General features: G+C 46.9%; 1 protein-coding gene and 1 pseudogene across 13 annotated transcripts in view; both read right to left on the bottom strand.

Annotated features, from left to right (window-relative positions):
- Positions 1-4,789: 4,789 nt before the first annotated feature.
- LOC121352641 lies at positions 4,790-6,340 on the bottom strand (annotated as a pseudogene). The gene has a single exon (XR_005954976.1). The product of XR_005954976.1 is annotated as an uncharacterized LOC121352641 (transcript).
- The window catches only part of HDAC4 (histone deacetylase 4), a 174,809-nt gene continuing 155,126 nt past the window's right edge, over positions 4,790-24,472 (bottom strand). For all 12 annotated transcript variants that reach the window (XM_041465775.1, XM_041465772.1, XM_041465774.1 and 9 more), the window contains 6 exons: positions 23,484-23,581; positions 17,302-17,420; positions 15,609-15,742; positions 11,879-11,963; positions 10,660-10,801; positions 4,790-10,209 (listed from right to left, as the gene is read on the bottom strand). In XM_041465775.1, coding sequence (XP_041321709.1) covers positions 10,170-10,209; positions 10,660-10,801; positions 11,879-11,963; positions 15,609-15,742; positions 17,302-17,420; positions 23,484-23,581 — 618 coding nt within the window. In that variant the 3' untranslated portion in view covers positions 4,790-10,169. The remainder of the gene's footprint in view (positions 10,210-10,659; positions 10,802-11,878; positions 11,964-15,608; positions 15,743-17,301; positions 17,421-23,483; positions 23,582-24,472) is intronic.

The following is a 24,472-nucleotide window of genomic DNA, read 5'->3' as shown; positions in this document are numbered from 1 at the left end:
AAGAGCAAAAACTCACCTGGAAGTCTCCAGAAATGCCTTTAATCCTTCTGCAGGTTGTCCACATGGTTCAATTCTGCTCAGGAGGACCGGAGAGTCCCAGAATGGGATTCTCTTCAGTCCCTCAGGGAAGGCTTAGGTTGGATATTAGGGAAAATTTCTTCCCTGAAAGGGAGGTCAGGCCCTGGCACAGCTGCCCAGGGCAGTGGCGGAGTCCCCATCCCTGGAGGGATTTAAAAGCCCTGCGGATGTGGCACCTGGGGACAGGGCTCAGTGGTGGGATTGGCAGTGCTGGGGGAATGGTTGGACTCTGTGCTGTGAGAGGGCTTTTCCAACCACAGTGATTCCACGATAAACCCAAGGCTCCGAGTTTTCTGACTGAGGGGAGGCTGGGACCTGCCAAGTTCCATCTTTCTGTGTCACTTCCCTGCCTCCAGACCAGATTCCAGCATGGCTGTGCACCAGGAAGGACTGGCTGAGCAGCCCAGCAGCACAGGCAGGTGAGCCAGGAACCTTGGGAACGAGGGGGGCCTCATCCATCTGCCTCCCAGAGTGGATTCCAGCCCTGATGGGATCTGCAGATATTTCCCTGCTTGGATTCCTCTTCCCTCCATCGCCCTCCAAGCCTCTCCACAGCAGGGCTGGGAAGCAGCCCTGGACACTCCAGCCCTCAGCCCTGCCTCTCTTGCCTCACAAAGGGAACAGAGAGGAATTGTTTTGGAACAACAGTGGAAATCGAATTTCCCATGGCAGATAAAGGGGAGACAGGTCAAATATGAAAAGGCTTTAGATGAAAGAGGAATTAGCCTGTGGAATAACCCAGCCCCAGCCCCACTTTCAGCACTCCCAGGGTCTGGCACAGCCCAGGGCCCTGCCCAAGCCCAGCAGACGAACCTGGCCAAGGCAGTTTGTTATCCCTGGCACTGAGCTGCTTCACCAGCCACAGGCTGAGCATCCCCAGCCCCCTGGAAGGAGGGGAAGCATCCCAGCGAGCCAGGGGCCATCATCCATCAGCCCCGGGGAGCCAGGCAGCCCCGGTCAGCTTCCAGCCGGAACGGTGAGCAGCACTCTGTGGTTCGGGTGTGCAGGTATTCTGCAGCTTCCTCCTCCTCCTCCTCCTCCTCCCCAGCTGCATCCCCCAGAGGTGGGGTGAGCACCTGGCTGTGGACATTCCCTAAAAGCAACTGCGGGGGGGTGCAGCCCCTGCTCCCTTAGCTGGCCCGGCACTCCCCGTCACGTTCATACTTTCTGAAAAGTCCCTTCAACCGGGATTTTTTTCCTGGGAAGCTGAGTAGCCTCAGAGAAAAGGAAAACAATTCTCATCTCATTTGCTTCTCCTGTGTTGTGCTCATGTGGAATGTGTTTGGAGATTGTTTACCCACAGGTGATTGTTCCATTGGATTCTGCTGTGAGCTGTTTTCACTCATTGGCCAAACAGTGCCAGGCTGTGTCAGGGCTCTGGAGAGAGTCACAAGTTGTCATTATTATCTTTTTAGCATTCTGTAAGTATCCTTTCTGTATTCTTTAGCATAGTATAGTTTAGTATTCTTTAATATAATATAGTATCATAAAATAATAAATTAGCCTTCTGAGAACATGGAGTCAGACTCATCATTCCTGCCTTCCTGCCACGAGGGTCCCCAAACACAACAGTCCCCAGCCTTGGCAGGGCTTGGGATGGGCTCAGGATGCTCCCAGAGAGGTTCTCCCCGTCTCTGCTCCAAGCTCCCTCCCTTCCAGAGAGAGCTCTCCCCCTTTCCCAAAGCCCAAAGGATTTCATCCCTTTTGGTCCCGCTTTTCCTGCACAGGAGGATTTCGGAGCAGCCTTGAGGCTGCCCTGCCCGGGCTGGGGACCCTCAGCAGCACCAGGACCTTCTCCAGGATAAACCGGCTCCAGGATAAATCGTCTCCAGGAATCCTCGCTGCTCACCAGCGGCTGAACCCAGCCGGCTCAAAGGCGGCTGCTGAGCCTGCGCTGGCTGCATTATCCATGGGGATTGGGGGGAATTGCAGCAATTGCTCTCTGCTAGTGGGGAAGGAGGGATTTTTATTTTTTTTTTCCCCCTCTTTCAAACTCCAACGTGTAATTGAAGAGTGAAATTCTGAAAACTTGCTCAAGGACACTTTAATCGCCTTTAAAGCCCAGGAATTGCTCCCCCTTCCCTTCCCAATTTAATGGGAAACAGGTTTCTTGTTCCTGCAGGCACTCTGAAGCTGTTGACCATTGGATAATTGTGCCTTGATACAGCACAAATGCACAATTCTGTCTGCACCCTCATCCTTCTAAATACAGTAAACCCCCCTCCCACCCCCTTTTTTTTCCCCCCCTTTAATTGCACTGAATTTGAAGAAGGAGTCCCTGGTCATGGCAGGGGGCTGGAACAAGATGATCTCTCAAGTCCCTTTCTGTGACTCTGTGACTCTAAACCTTCCCTCCATGGGGCAGGGGAATGAATTAATAAAGAAATAGATGAAAAAGACTCAAAAGGGTCTGTAATAAATCAGATAAAGGGCACCTGTCTGTGGCTAATGCACACTGATGCTCTGGCTGTGTGATCCAATCTACACAGGAAATGTTTTCCCCATTTCTGCTGTGCAACAGTGAGATTTTGGGGTGGTTTTGTTTCAACCCCAAACATTTCCTTCTGCTACTGAACCATTTAATTTGCTGTAAACACGGGCAGAGGTTTGCTTTTCCCTCGTGGGCATCCAGAAGACACCTGGCCCCGCTCTGTGTCCCCCAGCCAGGAGTCCTTTCCCTCAATTAGGATGGGATTTGCTCTGTTCCTGCTGAAGCCTTCCATTAGCACAGCTGTGGGATGGAGTATTTTCCCCAGCCTCAGCAGGAACTGACTTTGCCAGCTTGTGCTGCTGGAAAAAAGGCAGACTGTGCCTTCCCCACAGCCTGGGGAGCTGAGTTTTTTACCACAAGTTTTAAAATGTATTTCTCTTGCTCTGTGAGCAGCCTGGCTGAGGAGCCCTGGTTTTCCAGGTGCCTCCAGAGGTCCAGCCCTTCCAGGTCCCTGTGGCCATGAACCTTCTTCAGCCTTGGCCCACACTATTTTCCCCATCATTTTCTCTATCCCAGGGCAGCTCTGCAGGTTGCACCAACACATCACACCCAGGCAGGAACAACAAATGAACTCTCAGGTGCCTGAGTGAGCTTCAGAGAATTCCCTAAGAGATCAAGCCAGCCCTAGGAGAAAGTTTCTGCTCCACACAGATCCAAATCCCATCATAAATCCAGGATGTTTTGCTGGCACAGAATGAGCTCCTGCCCCCTGTGTGCTCAGGTTGTACATTTAACACTGGACCTTTTCCTCCCCCTGCAGTGCTCCCACTGCCACAGGCATGCATCTAAAGCACAAAGCCTTGACTTGCTGCCCAGAGGCAGAAACAGGCTCTTCCTCCTTTAAAAATATTAGTAAAACAAGTGAAATTAAGAAAATTAAACTCCGTGAGGGACCTGGGAAGGGTGTGCCAGTGCCAAGCTGGGCATCCATTCCTCACACCCAGCCACGGGCACACGAGGGAATCACCTCAAAACCCATTCCTTGCAGCACAATGTCATTTTCCTTGGGATCAGCAGTAAAAATTCCCATGGCTAAAGCAGCAGGTAGCACAGCACTGAGCTCAACCCCTGCCCAGGTTTATGTCCCTGTGCCACGGTGAGCTCAGAGCACTGCAGGTGAGACGATGCCTGTATAGTTTAGAATTTATTTAGAATTTATATTTAGAATAGGCACTGGGGCTGGGATGGCATCTGAAACAGCCCCCACCCCTCTACACCTCTGCCCCAGCTGGGTCACCCAGAGTGGGATTTCACTCCCAGGAAGGAGCTCCTGGGAGCTGCCGGTGCCCTCCCAGCCAGGCCAGAACCCCCAGGTCATGGTCCTACAGCAATCACCAACCCACTCTGCACACAAATACAGGGACACCCCAGAGCCCCTTGCAGGGCCTAAAGGGGCTCCAGGAGAGCTGGAGAGGGACTGGGGACAAGGGCTGGAGGGACAGGACACAGGGAATGGCTCCCAGTGCCAGAGGGGAGGGATGGATGGGATATTGGGAATTAGGAATTGTTCCCTGGCAGGGTGGGCAGGCCCTGGCACAGGGTGCCCAGAGCAGCTGTGGCTGCCCCTGGATCCCTGGAAGTGTCCAAGGCCAGGTTGGAGACTGGGGCTTGGAGCAGCCTGGGACAGTGGGAGGTACCCCTGGAATGGCAGGGGTGGGATGAGAAGGAACCTCCCAGATCCTTCCAACCCAAATCACTCCATGATTCCCATGAATCAGGCTGAAGCAGCAGGGGATGTTTCACTGCTGAGGGAATTGGGAGCATCCCGAGTTTTCCCTGGGAGCTCTCCCCATCCCTCCCACCAGGAGCCCTTAACTGAAGCGTGGCCTTCTCCCCTGTGACCACAGGACAATTCCAGGTGACACACATGGAGCAGATGGATTTTGGATGGTTCAGGGGGCTCCAGAGACAAGCAGGAAGCCAATCAGAGGGAAAACACGTATGAAAAAGGCTGTGAAAGGTATAAAGCTGGGGCTGCTTCACCTGGAAACTCAATTGGTTTTTTGCAGGCACTTGTCAACACGCACCTGGGAGCCACAAGGGAACTGGGAAAATCCAGGAGCTATTCCATGAACACCCCAATGTAGACATGGGTATATTTTGCCCAAAAAACCTCTCTGGCACCAAGACCCCCTTCCATGACACATCAAGAACCCAACAGATGAAACGTCCCATCCCAGCAAAGGAAGGAAAGAAGATCAGCAGCAGAAACCTGGGTGGTACTATAATTAACTTTTTTCTTTTATTTACACCACAAGAATAACAAGTTGTCATAATGTGGTACAAAATACTGGACTCCTAATAAAGTTGAAATTGAAGTCGGTACTGTCAGAGAAAGACACCATTGGCCAGTAAAAAAAAAAGAAAAGAAAAAAAAAAAGAAAAAAAACCCCAAACAAAATAAAGAGAAAAGAAATAAAAATAAAATAAAAACAAAGAAAGAAAAAACAAGAACGAGAAAAATATTCCAACTCCACCAGTTTAAAAGAAAGGACCGTCGGAAAGTTGAGCACAAAGAATGCTACCATCACTGAAAGTAGGGTCCATACAAGAAGAGTGAAATTGTGTCTAAATTACAGCGTAAACCGGTAGCTGCTACCAATGGTGACGTCATACTGAGCATGTATAGGTATAAAGTAGAATATAATATCGTTACAACTTTTTGATACTACATATCTGTAATAAGCTCTCGGGTGAATAATGTTTCAACCCCTCCCCCCCCTCCCCACCCCCACTTTTATATATATATTATATATATAAGTTTGTCATCCTCATAAATTGGAAAATAGCGCCTCCACTATGGAGCACAGAAAAAGTGTTAATTTATTTTCTTTCAATAGGATACTTTTTTTTCTTTTTCATCATCAATATCAAAGACAAAGTGAAGATGAGCTGAGAACGAGCCCAACTTCATGACAATGAAGAAACACGTTTTGCCTTTTGCTGTAAAGTCTCGTTTTTAAACCACAGTGTTGCACAGTACACGACTGCTTAAAGTGAAACCGAGCAAAAATACATCATGTAAAAGTAATTTCTTAAAAAAGTTAACGCAGCTGTGCTGAAGAGTTAACTCTTTAAAGTCCTCCTCATCCATCCATCCATCCGTCCAGCTCCTCGGAATGAATGACTCTGTGTGTTGACACAAGGGTTGCATCCAACCTCCCCACCCAGCCGAGAAATCAAAGCAAAAACACCAACCCAAAGGAAAATAATAATAATAACAATAATAATAATGACACAGGCAGTTTACTTGGTGTGTTCGGCATAGTTTCCCTAAAAACACTGTTTCCACATAAATACAATAAACTCTATTATTGGTAAGTCACAAGTGCTAGATAAACGTCTTAGTTTTTTTCTTTTCTTCTTAAAATGAGAAATGTTTAAGTAGTCCTTTTTGTTTTTTTTTTTATTTATTTACTCTTTTTAACAATAAAAAGCACAATTTCTTCTTATTAAGTTCAGTAAGACTCCAAAAAAATAAAAAAAAGAATTCCCACTCTTCTTCCTTGGTGTGTAGCTGTGTGGGTGAGTGAGTGTGTGTGACAACAACATCCCAACCTTTAGTCTCCACAAATGCCACGAGAGGAAAAAAAAAACCAAAACAATATAAAACCAAACCAAAACAAAAACCAACCCAAAGAAACCCCAAACCACCTCTTTTTTTTTTTTTGTTGTTTTTGTTTTCTTTTTCTCATTATCGTTTTCAAAGCTGCCAAGTTTGGCGTGCAAAATCTGTATACAATATAAAGACATGCCAACCTTACAGACCATGCAACCTCAAGGTGTAGGAAACTTAAAAAAATATATTCATATATATTTATATATATATTTATATATATCAATGCCCGTAAAAGAACATGGGCCCAAAAAAGTTTACAAAAGGAAGAATGGAATGAGTACATGACCGTGACTAATAAAAAAAAGGAATGTTTTGTATCGAAAGTAAAAAAAAATCCCAACAAAAAAACAATCAACCAAACAAAAAAAACACCAACCAAAAAACCCCCAATGGTTACTTGTGTACTGCAAACTGGGCCTCACTTCACTGTAAAGAGGATTGAAAGATGTTCCTTTTCTTCCCAAGCAGGTACAAAGGATGCCCTGGGCAGCACGTGCCGGGATGTGGGAGCATCCCGGGCTCCCACCGCACTGGCATGGCCGCCCCCGTGGCAAAGTCATCTGAAATGAAGAAGCTTAATGGCTCAAAAAGGTGAAAAATCCCCCTGGAGAGCCTCAAAACAAGGGCTCTCTCCTTTCTCTCCGTGCCTGCACTGGCCCTGGAAAGCATCCCCGGGGAAGAGCATCCCCAGGGAAGGTCACAGCCCAGGGAAGAGCGTTCCCAGGGAAAAGGGGGATGCTGCGAAACAAATCCACAGTGCCGGGAGTTTGGAGGAGACGAGCTCTGTCATCTCGGGAAAAATCTTCCCATCCCGGCAAAAAGCTGAGGGAAAGGAAGGAAAGGAAGGAAAGGAAGGAAAGGAAGGAAAGGAAGGAAAGGAAGGAAGGAAGGAAGGAAGGAAGGAAGGAAGGAAGGAAGGAAGGAAGGAAGGAAGGTGGCATCCCAACAAGCTCCTCCGGATTTTCCAAAGGAACCGGCTCAGCACAGTCAGCCGGCGGCTCCCGGGAGAGCAAAAAGGAAGGAAAAAGCTTTGCCACAGCCGGGAGCAGAAATGTCAAAAACCTTCCAGGGAAGAGCTGACAACACAAAGGGAGGTGTAAACACAGGCACTGCCCATGGCACAGGAAGCAAAACCTCACACCTGTCACCAAATTCGGCAGTCAGATGGATTTGAGATCACAGCAGCAGCGTGGTCAGATGGAAGAAAACCCAAACCACAACATCCCCGGGTACGCAGTGCTCTCACACGGGGGGATTTTTAGGATATGCCAAGGACAGGCCTTGCCACTGGAGCTTTTTGGGGTTTTAGGACGTACTTGGGTTTGCACAACTCAAATACTGTAGTGTCTGGTTCTGAAACTGCGCTAGAAATCGAGGAAGGAAACAAAAGCCTCCAGCGGGGGGTCATGCTCCCGATTCCTCACACGAGTGAGTCCTGAACGGAACGAAAGCGGCTGCTTCGAGAACTGGAAAGAAGAGAAGTTACTGGAAGCAACCCCACCAGTCACCATGGGAACAGGACAAATGAAGGAAGGGCGGTTAAGGAGAAGCTGTGCTGGGAAGAGGGATGTGCTGTCCTACACTGCCGGAGGAAGGCACGCGGGGAGCGCCGTCTTTGCGAAGACACTCCGCTCTCCGTGACGGGGCTCGCGGCCTCTCCCACCCGGCATTCCCTGGAGGCAATGACCTCCTCGGGGTGGCGGGGGGCAAAAAAAGTAAAGCCTCCAAAACCCCTCCCAGCATCAGGAAGAAGAAGAAGAAGAAGAGGGGAGAAAAAGAGGGAGAGAGGAGCTGGGGAGTTTGCGGGCATGTCCGGCGGAGAGAAAACGCCGGCGGTCCCGGAGTATCCAAGGAGCCTTCCCGAGGGTAGGCAGCGCCAGGAGCCGCGGGCAGGACAAAGGCATTGCCCACTGAACACTACCAGGTAAGAAAATTCCTTATTTTCTTTACAGAGCTACTACAAGAGAGCTGAGGAAATATACAGTCGGCGGAATCGGTACAACAAAGGAGCCCATCGCGGTCCCTCATCCTCCTCCTCGGTAAAATGCGCCCTTTCCCGGAAAAAAACAACCTCTGTTGGTCTGCCCACAGTTCCTTACACCTGCAGAAAGCTGCTCACTGTACAAAAGAGTTGAGGAAAAGGAGAGAAAACAATACAGAGAAAAAAAAAATAAAATAAGAAAAAAAAAGGAAAACCCATGTATTATAAGCAAGAAAAGAGGGAAGAAGAAAGGTTTAGATGCTATTGCCGTTCAGAAAGGAAACCTGCCAAATGGAAAAGAAATGTCAGAGTCACACAAACAAGGCTTCCGGAGGGTTTTGGGAAATATCCATATAAAAATTAACAGCAAATTCAGCGTCTTTGCTATAAAAAACTCTTTTTTTTCTCATGTTTGTTAGAAAAGGATCACAACAAAAAACCTTAAATTAAAATACAAATGTTTAGGGTAGTTGCCCAGTGGCTAAAGTGTTGGCTTTCTGAAAAACTTCCCAACCTGTCGCCTGAAAGTCCTCGAGTTTCAACCTAGATCCTTTTCCAAAAGCACCTTTGACGTTCCAATTCCCAAATCCGTCCCTAGGGAGCTTTCAATGGCTACTGTTAGAGTATGCATTTATTACATATATTTGTTTTCTTTTTTCTATAAATGCATCATAAATATTTTTCTCAATAATTCATAGGAATCCGGTTTCTAAGCTTGGAATACATTTGGAATATACATTATACACATATATATATTTATACCTAACAATTTAAGCAATATCTCATGCTAGTTGCTTTTAATAAAAAGCATTCCAGTCTTAAAACCTGCATTTGTGTCTAATACATGCTTCAACAACCAAATTGATAAGTTCAATTGCTAGATAATGTAGAAGAGAGACAAAACATTTGAAAATTGGTTGTTAAAAATGGTTGAATTTCAAAGACCCAACAGTATTTGCCACTTTTTTGGCAACTACCTTAATTTTTTTTTTCTTTTTTCCTTTTCTCTGAAACAGCAATGAAAGAAAACAAAACAAATCTAAACTTGTCGACAGTTTTTGGAGACGCTCTGCTCAGCTGATGCCTGCTTCCCACCATCATGCCAGCACAAGCCAAAAAGTCTTCCTTCCTGATGGCAGTCCTTGGCTTTCCCAACCAGAGGAAAAATATTCAGGAACTGCTGTGGTTTTTTTTTTTTTTTTTTTTTTTTTTTTTTTTTTTTTTTTTTTGTGTGTGTTTTGTTTTTTTTAATTAATTTTTACTTAAGGCATTGTTCCTCAAACTTCAGAAAATCCAGCTGCACCAAATCCATCAATTAAAAAAAAAGGCACAAACTCATCTTCAGATGGCTTTGGAGACAATAAAGCCGACTCCATCTGGGCTACTGTTCCCCCCTTCTGCTTCCCTTTTCTTTAGGTGTCAGATGAGTCCCTCGTTCCCTGTCCCTCCCTGTTAAAAATTCACCATCATCTCCCAACGTTCCAGTTCCGACAAGAGCTGTTGCTGACTCACAGGCAGGCAAGAGCCATTTCCAAATATCCAAGAAATGAAAGTACACAATGGGTTGAGTGGTTCAAGCGGAGATTGCTCAGTTGTGGGTAATCAACTTTGTAAGCACCAGTTTTATGTTAAGGTTTGTTTGATTTGTGTTGTTGAATCTTTGATTTCTTTATCATTCTCGCGTTTCGTTTTTGTTTGGCAACTCTGCCAAAGACTTCCCAGGCATCGTTCCTCTTTCTGCTCCCGGTGAGGACCAGAGGAAGAGTGCCCAACGTGTCAGTCCTTTGCTGCTCTTCACCAGCGTTTTTTTTTCAGCAAAAAGAGACTCAAAGATGCAGAGAGATTTGTTTTTTGTGTCGCTTGCTTTGCTTTACACCTGGCTGTCCTTCCGTGTTCGGGAAATAACCGTGACAGGACGCAGGAGTAACAAGAGAAAGCTTCTTGGCAGAGCTTCAAGACGAAGACGAACAGACAGGAGAACTCCAGCTCAAAGGTGGGTGCTACAGGGGAGGCTCCTCTTCCATGGGTTCGTCCTCAGGTCTGAGGGATTGTGCAGCCAGGTACGGTGGGACAGGGAGGGGAGAGAGAAAAGAGGGTTTGGCATGACACAGCTGGACAATTCATGGTGCCAAGTCTCACTCTTTATGTTCCCATCACCTTCCCACCCAGCCAGCTGGGATCACCTGAATTAAACTTGCCACCAAGAAGGGTTTTTGGACAATCTCACTTGGGCAACACTAAGATTTTCCCCAGCAAAATAAATTCCTTTCTGTGGTCCAAAACCACACTCAGAACAGAAGGCTCATGCACAGGGTGCACGCACAGAGCTCATGGCTCTGCTGCTCCCCTGCAGCCCGGGAGATCTTCTGGGAACCCACGGAAGACAGGGGATGTGGGAAGCACAGCAGCAGTGGCTGAAAGGAGAGAATTAATCTGCAAGGCAGCTCCTCCTAGCTGCACAGACTGGAAATGTGATGGGAAACCACTGACCTCTTCTCCGCTGGCTTCACACCCACCGACAGCGATGCCATGGCTGTCACTGTCTCCGCCTCCTCGTTCTCGCACTTCTGGGCCTCCACCAGGGAATATCCCACCGTGGAGGCGAAACGCTGGAGGGAATGCCAGTACTTGCCTGGGGGAGAGGTGACAACAGGGCCATCAGGGCACCATTCCAGCTCCTGCTTTCCCAAACCTGGCCACTGGCTCGGAACTGCCCAAGGAACACTCATCTGATCCATACTCTCACTTTAAGGGCCTTAGGTGCTCAAAAAAGAATTCCTTTTTCCACTTCAAATACCTCAGAAACTTCTAGACCTAAGGACAAATGTGCCTGGAAATGTCTCTCAACCAAAAAATCCAGGAGAGGGAAGGATGCAGTCCAGGTCTGGATCCACCTGCTGACTGCCACATACTTTCAGTGGGCAAATCCCCGAAGACTAAAGAAGTCCAAGATGTATTTAGAACCATTAAGTTGGAAAAGACCTCCAAGACCACCAAGTCCAACCTTCAACCTCCAAAATATTTTTTATGTCGGCAGTTTGACACCCTTTTGCATTGGGAAGAGCACTGGGAAGGCTCCAGAGGAAAGAATTTCCAATAATTTCTCCAGGCAAGGTTCAATGCCATGATTTTAAATCATTTATTTAGCTAAATAAACCTAAAATATCAACAACTGTCAGCAAAACTTACAGAATATCCTTGGAAGGGATCATCCCTTGGGAGAAATCATCGCGTCCAACTTCTGGCCCTGCACAGGACATCCCAAGAATCCCAGCCTGTGCCTGTGAGCCTGCTTCACTTCCACACCTATCTACTCCTAATTGATGGGTGCCACAACACCCAACAAGACTTGTGCTATTCAGAGATACTTAATTGCTTTTGAAGTATTAAGAGCACCCTCTAATGGCAGGACAGTCTGTCCTTTACAGAGATTTTAGATCTTTTAATTTTTGTTGGGTTAACAGCTAGACTGGATCCTCCTGAAGGTCTACCTAACCCGTGCTCTGATTCTGTAATTCGCCCTAAAGGCTAAAGCCCTGCTGAGCATGGCTCCATCCACAGTAACACCAGCTCGTGGCTGCACAAACCCAGCTCAGGATGCAGTGACCACCAGTAAACTGGGAAATGGGAGCATGGAGCTGGCACAATGGTGGGGAAGCCCAAGGGGGATCCCCCAGGGATGCAGTTGGGTCGGTGGGGCTGCACTCACTGTGGATCTCGATGACCTTCTCCATGGAATGCACTGCATTAGCATTTGCTCTCTGCTGGAAAACCTTCTCTGGAAGAGGGTCAAGCTGGAGAGAGAGAGACGAACACCAAAGGAATGTTACCATTGAATCCCAGAACGGTTTTGGTGGGAAGGAACATTAAAGCTCATCCCACTCCATGCCTGCCACGGGCAGGGACACCTTCCACTAGTCATTCTGCAGTGGGAACATGCCTGTGCTATCCCAGGGAAAGGCCTGACAAACACTGATGGAGGAATATTTTAGGATTTATTTGATTTTCTTTAGAAAAACTCAAGAAGAGAAGACACCTCTGCCCTCCCAGGTTCTCCACTAATGAATGAATTAATCCCAAACCTCCAAGGTGGGCTGTCCAAAACAAGAGATGTCCACTGCTGTTAACTGTGCTGAAAACAGCTCAACCAGGGATGCTCCCCAGCAAAGAACAGCCAGAGTTTAAGAGTTAAAAATATCTATGGCAAAGTTTAACTTTGCTGAAAGCCAAGAGAAGCTGCAGCCAAAACTGCTCTTATGAGCACATGGCAGCCATTCCATCGGTACTTCACGGGATGCTGCATTCCAGATTCAGTAATTATGGATTGCACTTTTTATTAATTCTCCACTCTAAAAATAGTTCTGCTCCAAACTGGTTTCTGTATGACATTAAGTGAAGGCAAAAGCGATTCCTGGATAAGTCTTTGTGCAAGAGCTTTCCAAGGCCTCTTGGTTGACACTGAGACAAAGCATGTTCCTGATTCCAGAACTCACTCCTCCTCCTGAAATAGCAATCACAAAGAGCCTCAGCCTGTGGAAAAGGGAGCAAAAAACCTCTGGGCATGAGGCACTTGGTTGTCATCACCTTCTTTTTTGAAGGGCAGAGGCTGGGGATGCCCACGATGGACTGAGCAGCCCTGCAGAGCAATGGGAAAGGAACGGTGGCTAACTGGTCTGGACTGCCATCAGCAGACCCCAAAATCATGGAATCATGGAATACTGGTGGGTGAAGAGATCTTAAAACTCATCTCATCTCACCCCCTGCCATGGGCAGGGACATCTTCCACTAGCCCAGTTGTGCCAAGCCCTGCCCAGCCTGACCTTGGACACTTCTAGGGATCCAGGGGCAGCCACAGCTCCTCTGGGCACCCTGTGCCCAGAGAACAATTCCCAGGGAACAATTCCTTCCCAATATCCCATCTAACCCTGCCCACTGGGTTAAAATGGATTAAAACCATTCCCCCTTTTCCTGTCCCTTGCCTAAAGTTCCTGTCCAGCTCTCTTGGAGTCACTTTAGGCACTGGAAGATTTCTCCCTGGAGCCTTCTCCAGGCAGAACAACCCAAAGTCTCTCAGACTGTATCAAAGTCTCTCTCTGATTTCCCACTCCTGATTTCCACTGAAGCCCTGTGAGCATTGCACAGTTCTGCCAGCACAGCAATGCAGGTCCATTCCCCAGCCCTGACCCCCTCCCCAGTGCAGTAATCAGCTGCACAGCCTCAGCTCTGGTTTAATTTCCTGGCAGGTTGGAAAGGAGCTGGTTCCTGCGCTGGCCCCATGCTTCTTCCGACGCGGGAGTTTTGATCTCCGCCGGTGGACGCTGTGCTCAGGGGACTGACACTGCTCCCCTCATTTCCTACCAGCCCCAGTGGAGCTCCAGGATGGCTCTTGAGCCAGCCCAGCTCCCTGCAGCCTGCCCTGGCCACAGCTGCCTGTCCATGTGTGTGCAGGCAGGATCCTCCGACACGCTGTAGATCAAACTGCATCAAAGGGCCGCAGCACAGAGCTGCAGCCGCTCCCCCCGACTCCCCTGCCTTCAAAAGGTTCCAGGAAAGACCTGGATCAAACAAGTGTTTCCTGCTTTCTGATGTGTGGGTAAGCCAGGGAATATTACCCTATCTGCACAGCCCACCTAGGACAAGTGAGAGCAGGTCTGCGTTTAAGTGTCCTTATAGCCATTATTAAAATAATCAATGGTTTTTATCTTTAAGGATCAATATTTCCTTTGCTCAATGAAATCACTCAGGTAGCTCACAACATCCAAGGTATCCTGAGTGCTGAGCTCTCCCCACAACCTCACACTCCCAAACCCACCCATGGCTTGGATCAAGCACTTATTTACTGCTTGTGGTTGCAGTCAGCCTCCTGTGCTCCTAGGAGCACACTGAGCAGGAGGAACGACATTCTCCACGTGTTATTCCCATTGCTTCTCTTTCAAAGTGCATCCTGCACCCAAAGGTGGCTGGAGCCAGAGGAATTGTCTGTAGTGACCACTTAAAACATATGGGTGCTGCAATAAACACCTCACAGAATCCCAGGAAGGTCTGGCTTACAAGGGACCTTAGAGCTCATTCAGTCCCAACCCCTGCCTGGGACAGGGACACCTTCCACTATCCCAGGCTGCTCCAAACCTAATCCAACCTGGCCTTGGACACTTCCAGGGATCCAGGAGCAGCCACAGCTTCTCTATGAAACCTGTGCCAGTGCCCCACCACTGGAACCCCACTGTTTCCATGCTGGTGTGGCAGCTGCCTCCTGAGTTTTCAGCTATCCCGAGGGCTGAGTGCAGGCTGGAGCCATTCCCCGTGCCCAGAGCCTTCTCAGAACTGCCTGGCCAAGCACAAGGAGCAGGATGCTCCCTGGACACTGGGAGCTGGGATGCTGGATGATGGAAGCAGGTGCTTCTGATGAATCCCAGCTGGTTTATCTCCTGGCCTGGCTCCCCCAGCCTCCCACCTTACGCTGAGTGTGGATACTCCAAGACAGAACACTTCTGCAACAGGCTGAAGGTCAAACTGCTCCACACCTCCATGCAGATCCAAGCTCCCTCTCCATCTTTCCAGACACCTGATGGTCAGTGAACTACAACCCTCCGCAAAAATCATGTCCCACTGGAGACAGACCCACTGCTCAGCTCCTCTGGAGCTGCACCTCAGCCCAAAGTATCTGTACTCAAAAAGCCCTCAAACATGGTTTCAAGCTGCACCAGAGGAGGTTTAGGTTGGATATTAGGGAAAATTCCTTCACTGGAAGCGTGCTCAGGCATTCAGTCAGGCTGCCCAGGGCAGTGTGGAGTCAACACCCCTGCAAGGATTTCAAAGATGTGTACATGTAGTGTTCCTTCTTTCATCCCACTGACACTAAAAGTGGGGGGGAAAAAAGCAGAAAAGATGGAGTATCTAAAATTTTCTCTGTAGGAAAATACTCTCAGCTCTTCACAATCCAACATCTTGCTATATTTCTCTGTCTGGCTCTTATCTTGCAATCATCCCTCCCTCACCTTTCTGGCCAATTTTTCTGACACAGCCAAGGCTTTTCCTACACAGCAACGTGCAGAAAATAGAAAATGTAACTCCTAGGAAAAAACCCAGCTGCAAACCATGTCAAGCAAGCTGCCCCACGTAGCAGCCACAGGCTGTAGGACTAGAGAGGGGAGCAAAGAGAAGGGAAGACTTGCACAACGAATTCAGAAATTAATCGAAAGAGCTGTTTTTCAAAGAGCACAAAGCAAATTATTTGGAGAAAGAACAAATCCAAAAATCATTCTTAGCTGTTTCACTCATTGCAGGGACTGCAAAGCACAGGTGGCTTTTAAGCACAAAACAAACACTCTTCTAAACACCAAGTGTCAGAAGGACACAAAACAACGACAGAAACTTGGCAGACGGGAGGATGAGACGCCCAAAGCCGAGGGGGGAGTGGGTTTTGGGGGTGCCTGTACCTCGTTTCCCAGCAGGGCAGACACACAAGCTTCCGAGGCGTCGCAGATGGCCGTGAGGTCGTGGCCACCCTCAAGGGCCAGCACGACACGGCCCCCGGCCAGGCCCATCAGCTGCTTCGTCAGGTACCCAAAGCCTGCAAGGAGGGAACAGAGGAAATGCAGGAGAAGGGCAAAGGTGGCGGCTGGAATGGGGCTCCTGGCAGAGGATCAAAGAATTAGGGAGAGGAATTACATCATATTAAAAAGCCAGCAGGGATTTGAAAAGGCTCGGCGCATAACGCGAGCCAGGTTGGGCTGTAACGTGCTCACCGCGCGGCTCCAACCGCGGCTTCCCTGGGATAGATCCGTGTGTCCCCCACCAGCACCACCCCGGCCGAGAGCATCACCATCCTCCCCTTGCCACCCCTCAACACCCCAAATTAAAGCCAGCAGCCAACCTTCCCTTTGGAAGCAGGGAAAAGGGCAGATTTCTGCTGGATATTGCTTTGGGGAAGGGGGAGGAAGGGGAACCGGCCCAGTTTGGGTGGGGATAGCAGCAGCGCAGTGCCCCAGAGAGATTTAGGTTTGACATCTCGTTCTCAGCAGACAGCTCTTCCCGTCCATAATATGCTATAAAAATTCCAGGGGCACCCGGCACTTTGATCAGATGACACACAATACATTTCTGCCCCCTTTAAACAAAACAGAACCAAGCAGCGAGGATTTAAAAAACGTATCCTCAAAGCAACCTTCCCCCTCCAGGAGAAAAAAAAATAAAAATCAAAAAGCCAAACAAAGGAGAAGCCAGGGAATTTCTACCCTCCATCCCCACTGCCTGCTTTCTGCCTCGGAGCGAACTCCTTTGCGAGTTGGCAAATTAACAAATTAACAGGCAGAGAAAACCATCCACTGCTGAGCACACAACTGGTTTTGTGAGAGGAGCAGAGCATGGCAAACTCAACCAGCAGGTAAACAAGACCTTTCCTTTCCAAAATGTTTCTGGATATCTCAAGGAACTTGCCTCTTGTAAACCTATTTCACTTTAGTCTTACATAAAGTTTACAGGTTCAGCTCCCTTATGAGGTTTTAAAGTTCACTGTAGAGAACAACTTTTCTGGCTGGAACAAACTCTTAAAAAATAATAGTAAAACCCTTTTTGCAAGAAAAACTCTCCTCTGGATTAATTTGAAGGAAACAGTGCCAGGTAAACTCCACGTAACCTGGGGGGGATTTCATTGAATCTCCCAAAAACATCCCAGACCTGAAGCAAAAAGAAGGGTTTGTGGATGTCTGTAATTAATTCAAAGGTGGAGAGCAAAAATATTCAGCTCAAAATTTTAATAAGGTGTCCTGGAGGAAGAAATGGATTTGTGGTGGCAATGAGAGTGTTTAGAGCTGGTATGGCCTTTTTCTGCAATTTTATATTAATAACTCTTTAATTCAGCAGAGATGTGACTACAAATAAATTACACAATATTACATATTGAATATTTCGAAGTTGAAATATGCAATGCTTAGAAAAAAACCCCAAAATTAAGGCTTCAGCTGGGCCAAAATATGCATTATAAAAAGATAAATGCCATGAAAATTCAAAGAAGAAAGATGCAAGTTTTGCCATTGAAATGAAAGATCTGAAATAGACCCCACTAAGTAAAATCTGGGAACACTGTCCTTTAATCCACATGACAGCAGTAGAAGTAAAGCCCCCACTTACATTTTGCTGACAGATTATATCCTCCCAGGGGTGTGGGGTGCCCTTCCACAGCATCGAAACCAGATGACACCAGCACAACATCTGGGGCAAACTCGTTGGCAATGGGCATCACTACTGTCCTGCAACACAGAATATCCACAGCACACACGTCAGGGGGCTCCTGAGCAAAGGCAGGGGTGCTTAAACCCTCTCACCAAACCCTTATTCCGTGGCAGCAAAGCCCATCTATTTCTCTACAAGGTGAGAGCCTAGCTGGGAGAACTCCTTGCACTCCCTGGGATTTCCTCCACCTCGTGTTTTGAGCAGGCAAATGAGTTGTCACCCCTTGTGTTTCCCATTTGGGATCACATCCTGATTTACATACATGGGAATAAGGGCAAAGTAAGAGGGCATCTGGCTGCAAAACTACCTAGGAAACCTCACTCCAAGGCATTATCTCCATGTCCTCCCTCAAAACATCTCCTCTAGGCTTTGCAAAGTGATTCCTTCCTCCCTTGCTGCACTTCTCATTTCCCACAACAAAAGGCTAGAGTGTCCCATGGGGCAGAACAGCTTTAGAATGCAAATATCCCACCCAAATCCACCTCTCCCAATGCCACTTCCCCATCCTCTGACGTTTTGTTCACTAAAGAATGGATGGAATTGTTCAGTATGCCCATCCTACTGATTGTTGAAGTTGTAGTTAAATTAAACGAGGGGTCTGTTCCTGTGGTTTCTCACCAAAAGACCTTTTTTCCTTCTGGTTTCTCTCTCTCCAAACTCCACAAATTCTCCTCAAAACCTACAGGAGGTTGCAAACATCCCATTCCCCACATCAAGACACACTTCCCAAATTACGTTTTTTCCATTGTAACTGCACCTACTGAGTTCTGGATGTATCCCTAGGGCAACCTGACCTGTAATTTTCCCATTTACCCATCCTAGGAACAGCCACCAGCCAGCATAACTTTCTAGAGCAGGAACTGAGGTTATTTTACCCACATCCCAAAGCATGGACCTCTAAATCTTTGCACACACGAGAACCTCACACTTTATTGAGCTGAGTCTTTGTGATGCTCTAAAAACAGAGCCCGGGGGGCCTGTTCTGTGCTGAGATGGCTGAAGTGCTATCAGAACGCTCATAAAAGCTCCCAGGTTTTGCCATGAGGATATTAAACAGCCAGGAGACATATGCCAGAGTCAGCAGCTCGTGACATCCAGCTGAGCTCGTGCCCCTCAGAACGGGGCATCAGCCTCCACCAGGCACTGAGCAAACCCATCCCCCAGTCTCCACTGCCACCACAGAGCAGGAACAGGCACCCAGACACCAAAAAAAAAAAAAAAACAACCCCCACACACACCTCCCAGCTTTATGTTTTTCCCAACTATTTGCCACAGCAACCCCAGAGCCTCCTGCAACATTGCTGATCTCCGTGTGCAGACACAGAGACCTCTGTGAGAACAAAGGGATAGCATTTCCCCTTAATACACACAAAATCCCAACAAGGAATTTGAATTTTCTCCTCTGACAACATGATTGCCCCTCTCCATTTTGCCCTTGGGGGATGATTCCATGAGGAGGACAAGAGCACAGCTCTGGCTGATGAGTTTACAGTTTGGTGGAACCCATAGAAATTTTTAGGAGAAACCACCTCCCTCACCAAGGCCTGAAGCAGCAATTCCAGAGCAAGTGCAGCAGCCAAAGGTTTATTTTCCCTGAGCTTTTTCATTCCTAACCCAAGGAAAACTGCTAGAAGAATCAGATTTATTTCCCCCCCTCCCCGAGTTACGACGCCGTGGGAGCTGCTAGGATCTCAGTGGAAGTGTGGGATCACCAGAGCCAGGCAAAACCTGCATCCCCAGGGGCTGGGGAAGGTCCACCAGCACTGAGCAACCCGTGGGATCACAGATCCATGGGGATTCTCAGCCATGGGACAGCTCATGGAGCACAGCATGGCTGGGAAGGACCTTGACCTCCATCTCATTCCAACGCCTGGCACGGGTGTCCTGAGGCTCCTGAGGAATGGGGCAGCTGGTGACCCTCAGCTGGAGGTGGCTGCGGGTGACAGTGGCACAGTGACTCTTCCAGCACAGCCACACAGCCCCCAGGGCTAACCCTGAACCCTGCCAGGGGCATTTCTAGGAGAGAAAAAGCCCTTCTCCTAATTCCAGTACGACACCAGCATCCCAAAGCCACATCAAACTCTGTCTGATGCTCTCCATGGATGTAAAACTTGATCCAGGAGGGTCACAGCCAGAACTCCCTCATTTTGCATTTTCAATTATAAGAAAAAATGACAAAAATCCGGAGTGTTTCCGAGATTCCATCTGTGGACAACGTTTTGGACACATCTCTTTCAGCTTTTTGCTTTTTATTTTTCCCTTGTCCACAGATAAAACCAGCCCCTTCACTCAGATCCACCCCAGTAAAGTCAAACCCTCGAGGGGAAACAAGGATTAAACTGGAAACAACCCCTTGGCTTTGCCCTGCTGATGAGACTCTAAAAAAGCCAGAAATTTGAATTATTACCCAGGAGATAAGCAGCTCTGCCTGGAGTTGGGTCTTTTAAGGAATCGCTGAGGTGGCTGTAAAGTTATTCACTGAGGAATGAATATTCCTAACGCTGAATATTCATTCAATCCATATAGAATTTTTTAAAAAACAAGGAAACTGAAATTTCCCTAATTTCAGAAGCTTGTTTTGCTTGCTTAAAATAAATGAAATCCTTTTATTTGCCTGGTTACAGCTGAGCTGAACAGCTCTGCACAAGAGCGAACGGATGGCTGCAACCAGCAAAGCCTCCCCATTGTGTTCTGCAATCGCTTGGGAGAGAAGAAAAAAGAATAAATGTAATTTTAGATCTATTTTCCAGAAGGCTGAATGAACAATTTTTAGCCTGGCATTAGCCAATTCCCCAATTAAATGCCTAATAAATGACAGGTAAATGAAACTATCCTACAGAGGATTATTTTGGGCTTTAAGTGCTAAATTGCAGCGAGTAAATTGGTGAAAGTTAGAAGGCTGAACACTTTTTTAGACTTTTTCCCACTCTTGGCCAAATCTATGTTTTATATATATTTTTATATGTGCAATATAAAAATTTATTTATGTGAAGTGTATATATTTATATTATGAATATATTTATATATCTATTGATATATTTTATATTTCATATATATCATGTGTATATTTCTATATATGGTTTTATACACATTACATATTTTACATATATAAAATAAAAATGTTATCCACTGCTCCTCAGGCTAACCAGCTTCCTGAAAATTCCAGTCTTTGCTTCTTCATGGTCATTTACTGTGTCAAAAGGGATTAGGAATTTTGGGATGAAATCGGCATGGGGAGAGCATGAAATTGAAAATACAGCAACAACCGTTCCAGGCAAACCATCAGCATCTCTTCCCCCTCATCCTCTTCCTCACTCCTGAAATGGTTTATGGATCGAGGGAAAAACCTAAATGCCCCTAAAATTGGTCTCTGAACTTGTTTAAAGCTTTTTGAAAGCAGCAGGAGGAGGGGGAAGTGCAGTCCTGGCTTTTTCCTTCTGGCTGAGGTGTTTTAAATAAAGTCAAAATGGGAATCGAGCTGTACGTGGAATCATGTTGGAATGATGGTGGAATTACTGGGACAGGAGAAGAAATTCTCAGACACAACACAACTGCTGGCATCATCAGGACAACTTCCTTGCAGTAAATTCAGAGGGAAATTTCTGCGGATAAAACATTTTTAATTTCACTAATTGCTGTTCCCGTGCAATAAGGAACCAGCTGAAGCCTTCCCATTTTTCCTACAGGTCTCTGCACCTGGATCAGGAGGATTGAGAGAGGCAAACAGGATTTCAGCTGATGTAAAATGTAAGGGAACAACAAAGCCTGGTCCAAAAAACCCCTCTGAATTTTACAACTTGTTTGTTTCTGTAACTATGGAACGACAGCGGAGGCACCGGGAATGTTCTGGGCAGTTCAGGACTTTGGGAACGATGTGCCCTGCATTTTTCCCATTAAACTGACCCCACTTCTGCCTGATCTGTGAAATCTGGGATTGCCCAACACTTGGGGGGTGACTTCAGACATGGGATGTGGAGCTGACTCTGGCCCAGCCGCAGCTACCCACAGGGGGCAGGAGCTCCAGGCTCCCAAAAAACTTGCCAGATCCCTTCTAATCACCCCCTCCCCCCCACAAAAACAGTGCACCCCAACCTGGAGCTGGAGCAGGCAGTGATTTCAGCTGCAGGTTAAGAAGGCAACAAGTGACAAAGTGCAGAGGAAAGCTCATTTTTAACTCTTCGTCACTTCTGTTACGTCTCGATGGCATTAAGGACCATGCAGAGGTCAGAAGAGCTTGGGCACCCCAAGACTAATAATTTAGTAATATTTGGAGGATGAAAATCACTGATCTGAGTTCCCATCTCTTTCTTGCATGGAGCAAACCCACTCTGAAATAAGTTTTTAGTGTGGGGATGAGTGGTTTCACTAGGATTTATTTATTCCCTCATTTCTCTCATTCAGAAGGACAATTATCTCAGTTACTTTCATTTCTCAAACCCACACACACTGGCTTTTCCTGAAACACAGCAACAAAAAATGAGGAGCATGTTGCTTATTTAAATCTGCTCCTTTTACACAGAAAAAGGACTTTTTTTTCCCTAGAAACAGACAGGCATGTGAAGAGTTAAGGCTTGAAAAAAAAAAAAATAAAAAGTCTTATCAGTATCTTTGCCTAGCTCAAAGGATTTCCACTGATTCCTCTCCAGACTTCAAAGCCTCACAGTTTGGCATTCGGACTGGTTTGAATTAAAGCTCAGTTCTCCACTGTGAGTTTCCAAGTTCATGGTGAAAATGCCTCCTGCTTCTGGAGTTCATTACGGCCAATTTTCTTATCTTTTCTTCATCTTCGGTTTGATCCCCAGCAAATGCAACGTGGCATTCGACGGGGTGGAATAACAAGGTGCTGCCTTGAAGGCATGTATTGTCTCAAGGGGCTAAAGCAAGAAAAGAAGGGGGAAAAAATAGGATATATGACCCATTCCCTTCACTTTCTAACTCTCGGGGGACTATAAATTGCAAACTTCAAAGCATTATTTTACATGAAAATCAATAGAAAGATTTGGGGGTTGGGGGGAAAAATGTTTTTCAAAGGAGCTGGTTAAGATTTAAAAAGGTCACTTGATAATGTACTATCATGGTCAAACTTGGCATAGGATGAAAAAAATGCTTCTCGTTTAACTTATGGCTAAACTGAAGGTGTGCAGGCTCTGGAAGGAGCATCCCCCAGCTCCCCCAAAACTCCCCAAAATAAGGGCTGTGACCCACTCCAAAGGCTGTTCCCTAAATAGCTGCAGTGTCCAGGCAAGCAGACCCCAGGAATGGCTGGCAAAGGCCTCACTGTGCAGCCCTGAGCCTTTTCCAGGAGCCTGGACACTCAATTGATATTTAATGTCCCCAGCTCCAGGTGCTCTGGCTATGAAGAGATCCGTCCTGGGGCGGCTGGGATAGCCAGGCTCCCACTCTGGAGCAATGTGCTGCCTTCCTGAGCCAGGAGTGACACAAATGGCAGTGATTTGGTGTCATTTGAAATCGTGTGTGTTCTCTGAGGGCTTCAGGATGGCAGAATGAAGAGGGGGAAAAGGCGCTTTTTGCTCAGCCTAACGGGATATAACAGGGATGAGCAGAAAATAATGCTCCCGGATTTAATGCCCTTCCACGAAGATGATGTCCTAGAAATTCACACCCTGTGCTCTGGCAAGTGTGTGTGTGCCTGAATTTAGGCCACCAGAGGTGTGAGGAGGACAGAAAAGCACTTCAGATTGTAAAAGGAGAGGCCAGGTGGACCCATGGCACAGGGGAGCCAGGGAGTGGGACAGGACAGTGTCTAAGAAAAATCATGGAATGGTTTGGGTGGGAAGGAGACTTAAAGAAGATCATCCAGTGCCACCCCTGCCATGAGCAGGGACACCTTCCACTGTCCCAGGTGGCTCCAATCCCCAATGTCCAACCTGGCCTGGGACACTTCCAGGGATCCAGGGGCAGCCACAGCTGCTCTGGGCACCCTGTGCCAGGACCACTCTTGGATAAATAATATCAAAATTTTAAAGCTTATCAAAAATAAATCACGGAGAATGGCAGGAGGAGAAAGAAACCCAGATGAGGTGAAAAATACATTTGTGAGAGGGAAAATTCAGTAGTACCTGAAGGCAGTTAAGTATTCCGTGTCTCCCATGGGCGGATCCAGACCACCAGTAAATGCCATGTTAACATTGAAACCAACTCCTGCTCCTGTGCCAACCTGGAAAGGGAAATGGAACTCTTAATTATCAAATTCTGGCAAAAAATCTTTGCTGTTTTGATGTTCTCCCAGTCCAATTTAGATCTGGATCCAGTAGTCAGGTAGATTAGTCCCTGGTCCCTCAAACAGGAGGGACAATAAAGCTCCTCCATGCTCACATCTTTATGGGAGCTGAGGACTGGTGGTGTTTGACTGCTGCTCACCCAAAAAAACCACCCCATCATCAACTGCACCCTCCTGATTTTTCTGCAGCAGTGTGTGCTGCATGTAATACCTTTCCATAATTCATTTTAAACTTGATTCAGGAGCATATTTTATATTTCACGACAGTTGCAACTGGGGAAAAAAGTGTATTTTAATCAGAGTGAGCTCCCCCTCTGCTGGAGAAAAATAGGATTCACAGAGAAGGGATTTTGGCTGCTTGAGGGACATGTGGGTGGGAGATGTAAATACATCCCTCTCCTCGCTTGTACTGCAAATGTCCCCATCTGCCCTGCCTGCAACTACCTGAGAGAGGGGAAAACTGAAAAATAAACCAGGGTTTTCCAGCTTTAAGGGGGAAAATTAAAAAAAAACCAGGGGTTTTCCGCTTTTTTTTTTTTTTTTTTTTTTTTTTTTTTGCCAAGAATGTCTTTGCATATAAAAAAAAATAATTAAAAAGTGAAAATCAATGTGTTGCACAGCTGGACAAAACTGCATGGCTTTTATTGCACTTTATTCCTCATACTGGTGCAAATATTTTTGATAGAAAAACACAGGGGTTCATCTACCCACAGTGGGTTATTTATCCATCATTGGCTTAAATCAAACTTGTTCGGTATTCTTTCTTTTATTTGGTCTAAAATGACACATCTAAAAACGACTCCTTTTGTAAACCAGATTGCTAAAAAG

The sequence above is a fragment of the Pyrgilauda ruficollis genome, unplaced genomic scaffold, assembly GCF_017590135.1.
Source record: "Pyrgilauda ruficollis isolate IOZ18807 unplaced genomic scaffold, ASM1759013v1 scaffold191, whole genome shotgun sequence".
Taxonomy (NCBI): Eukaryota; Metazoa; Chordata; class Aves; order Passeriformes; family Passeridae; genus Pyrgilauda; species Pyrgilauda ruficollis.
This window is presented reverse-complemented; position numbering and strand designations above follow the sequence as displayed.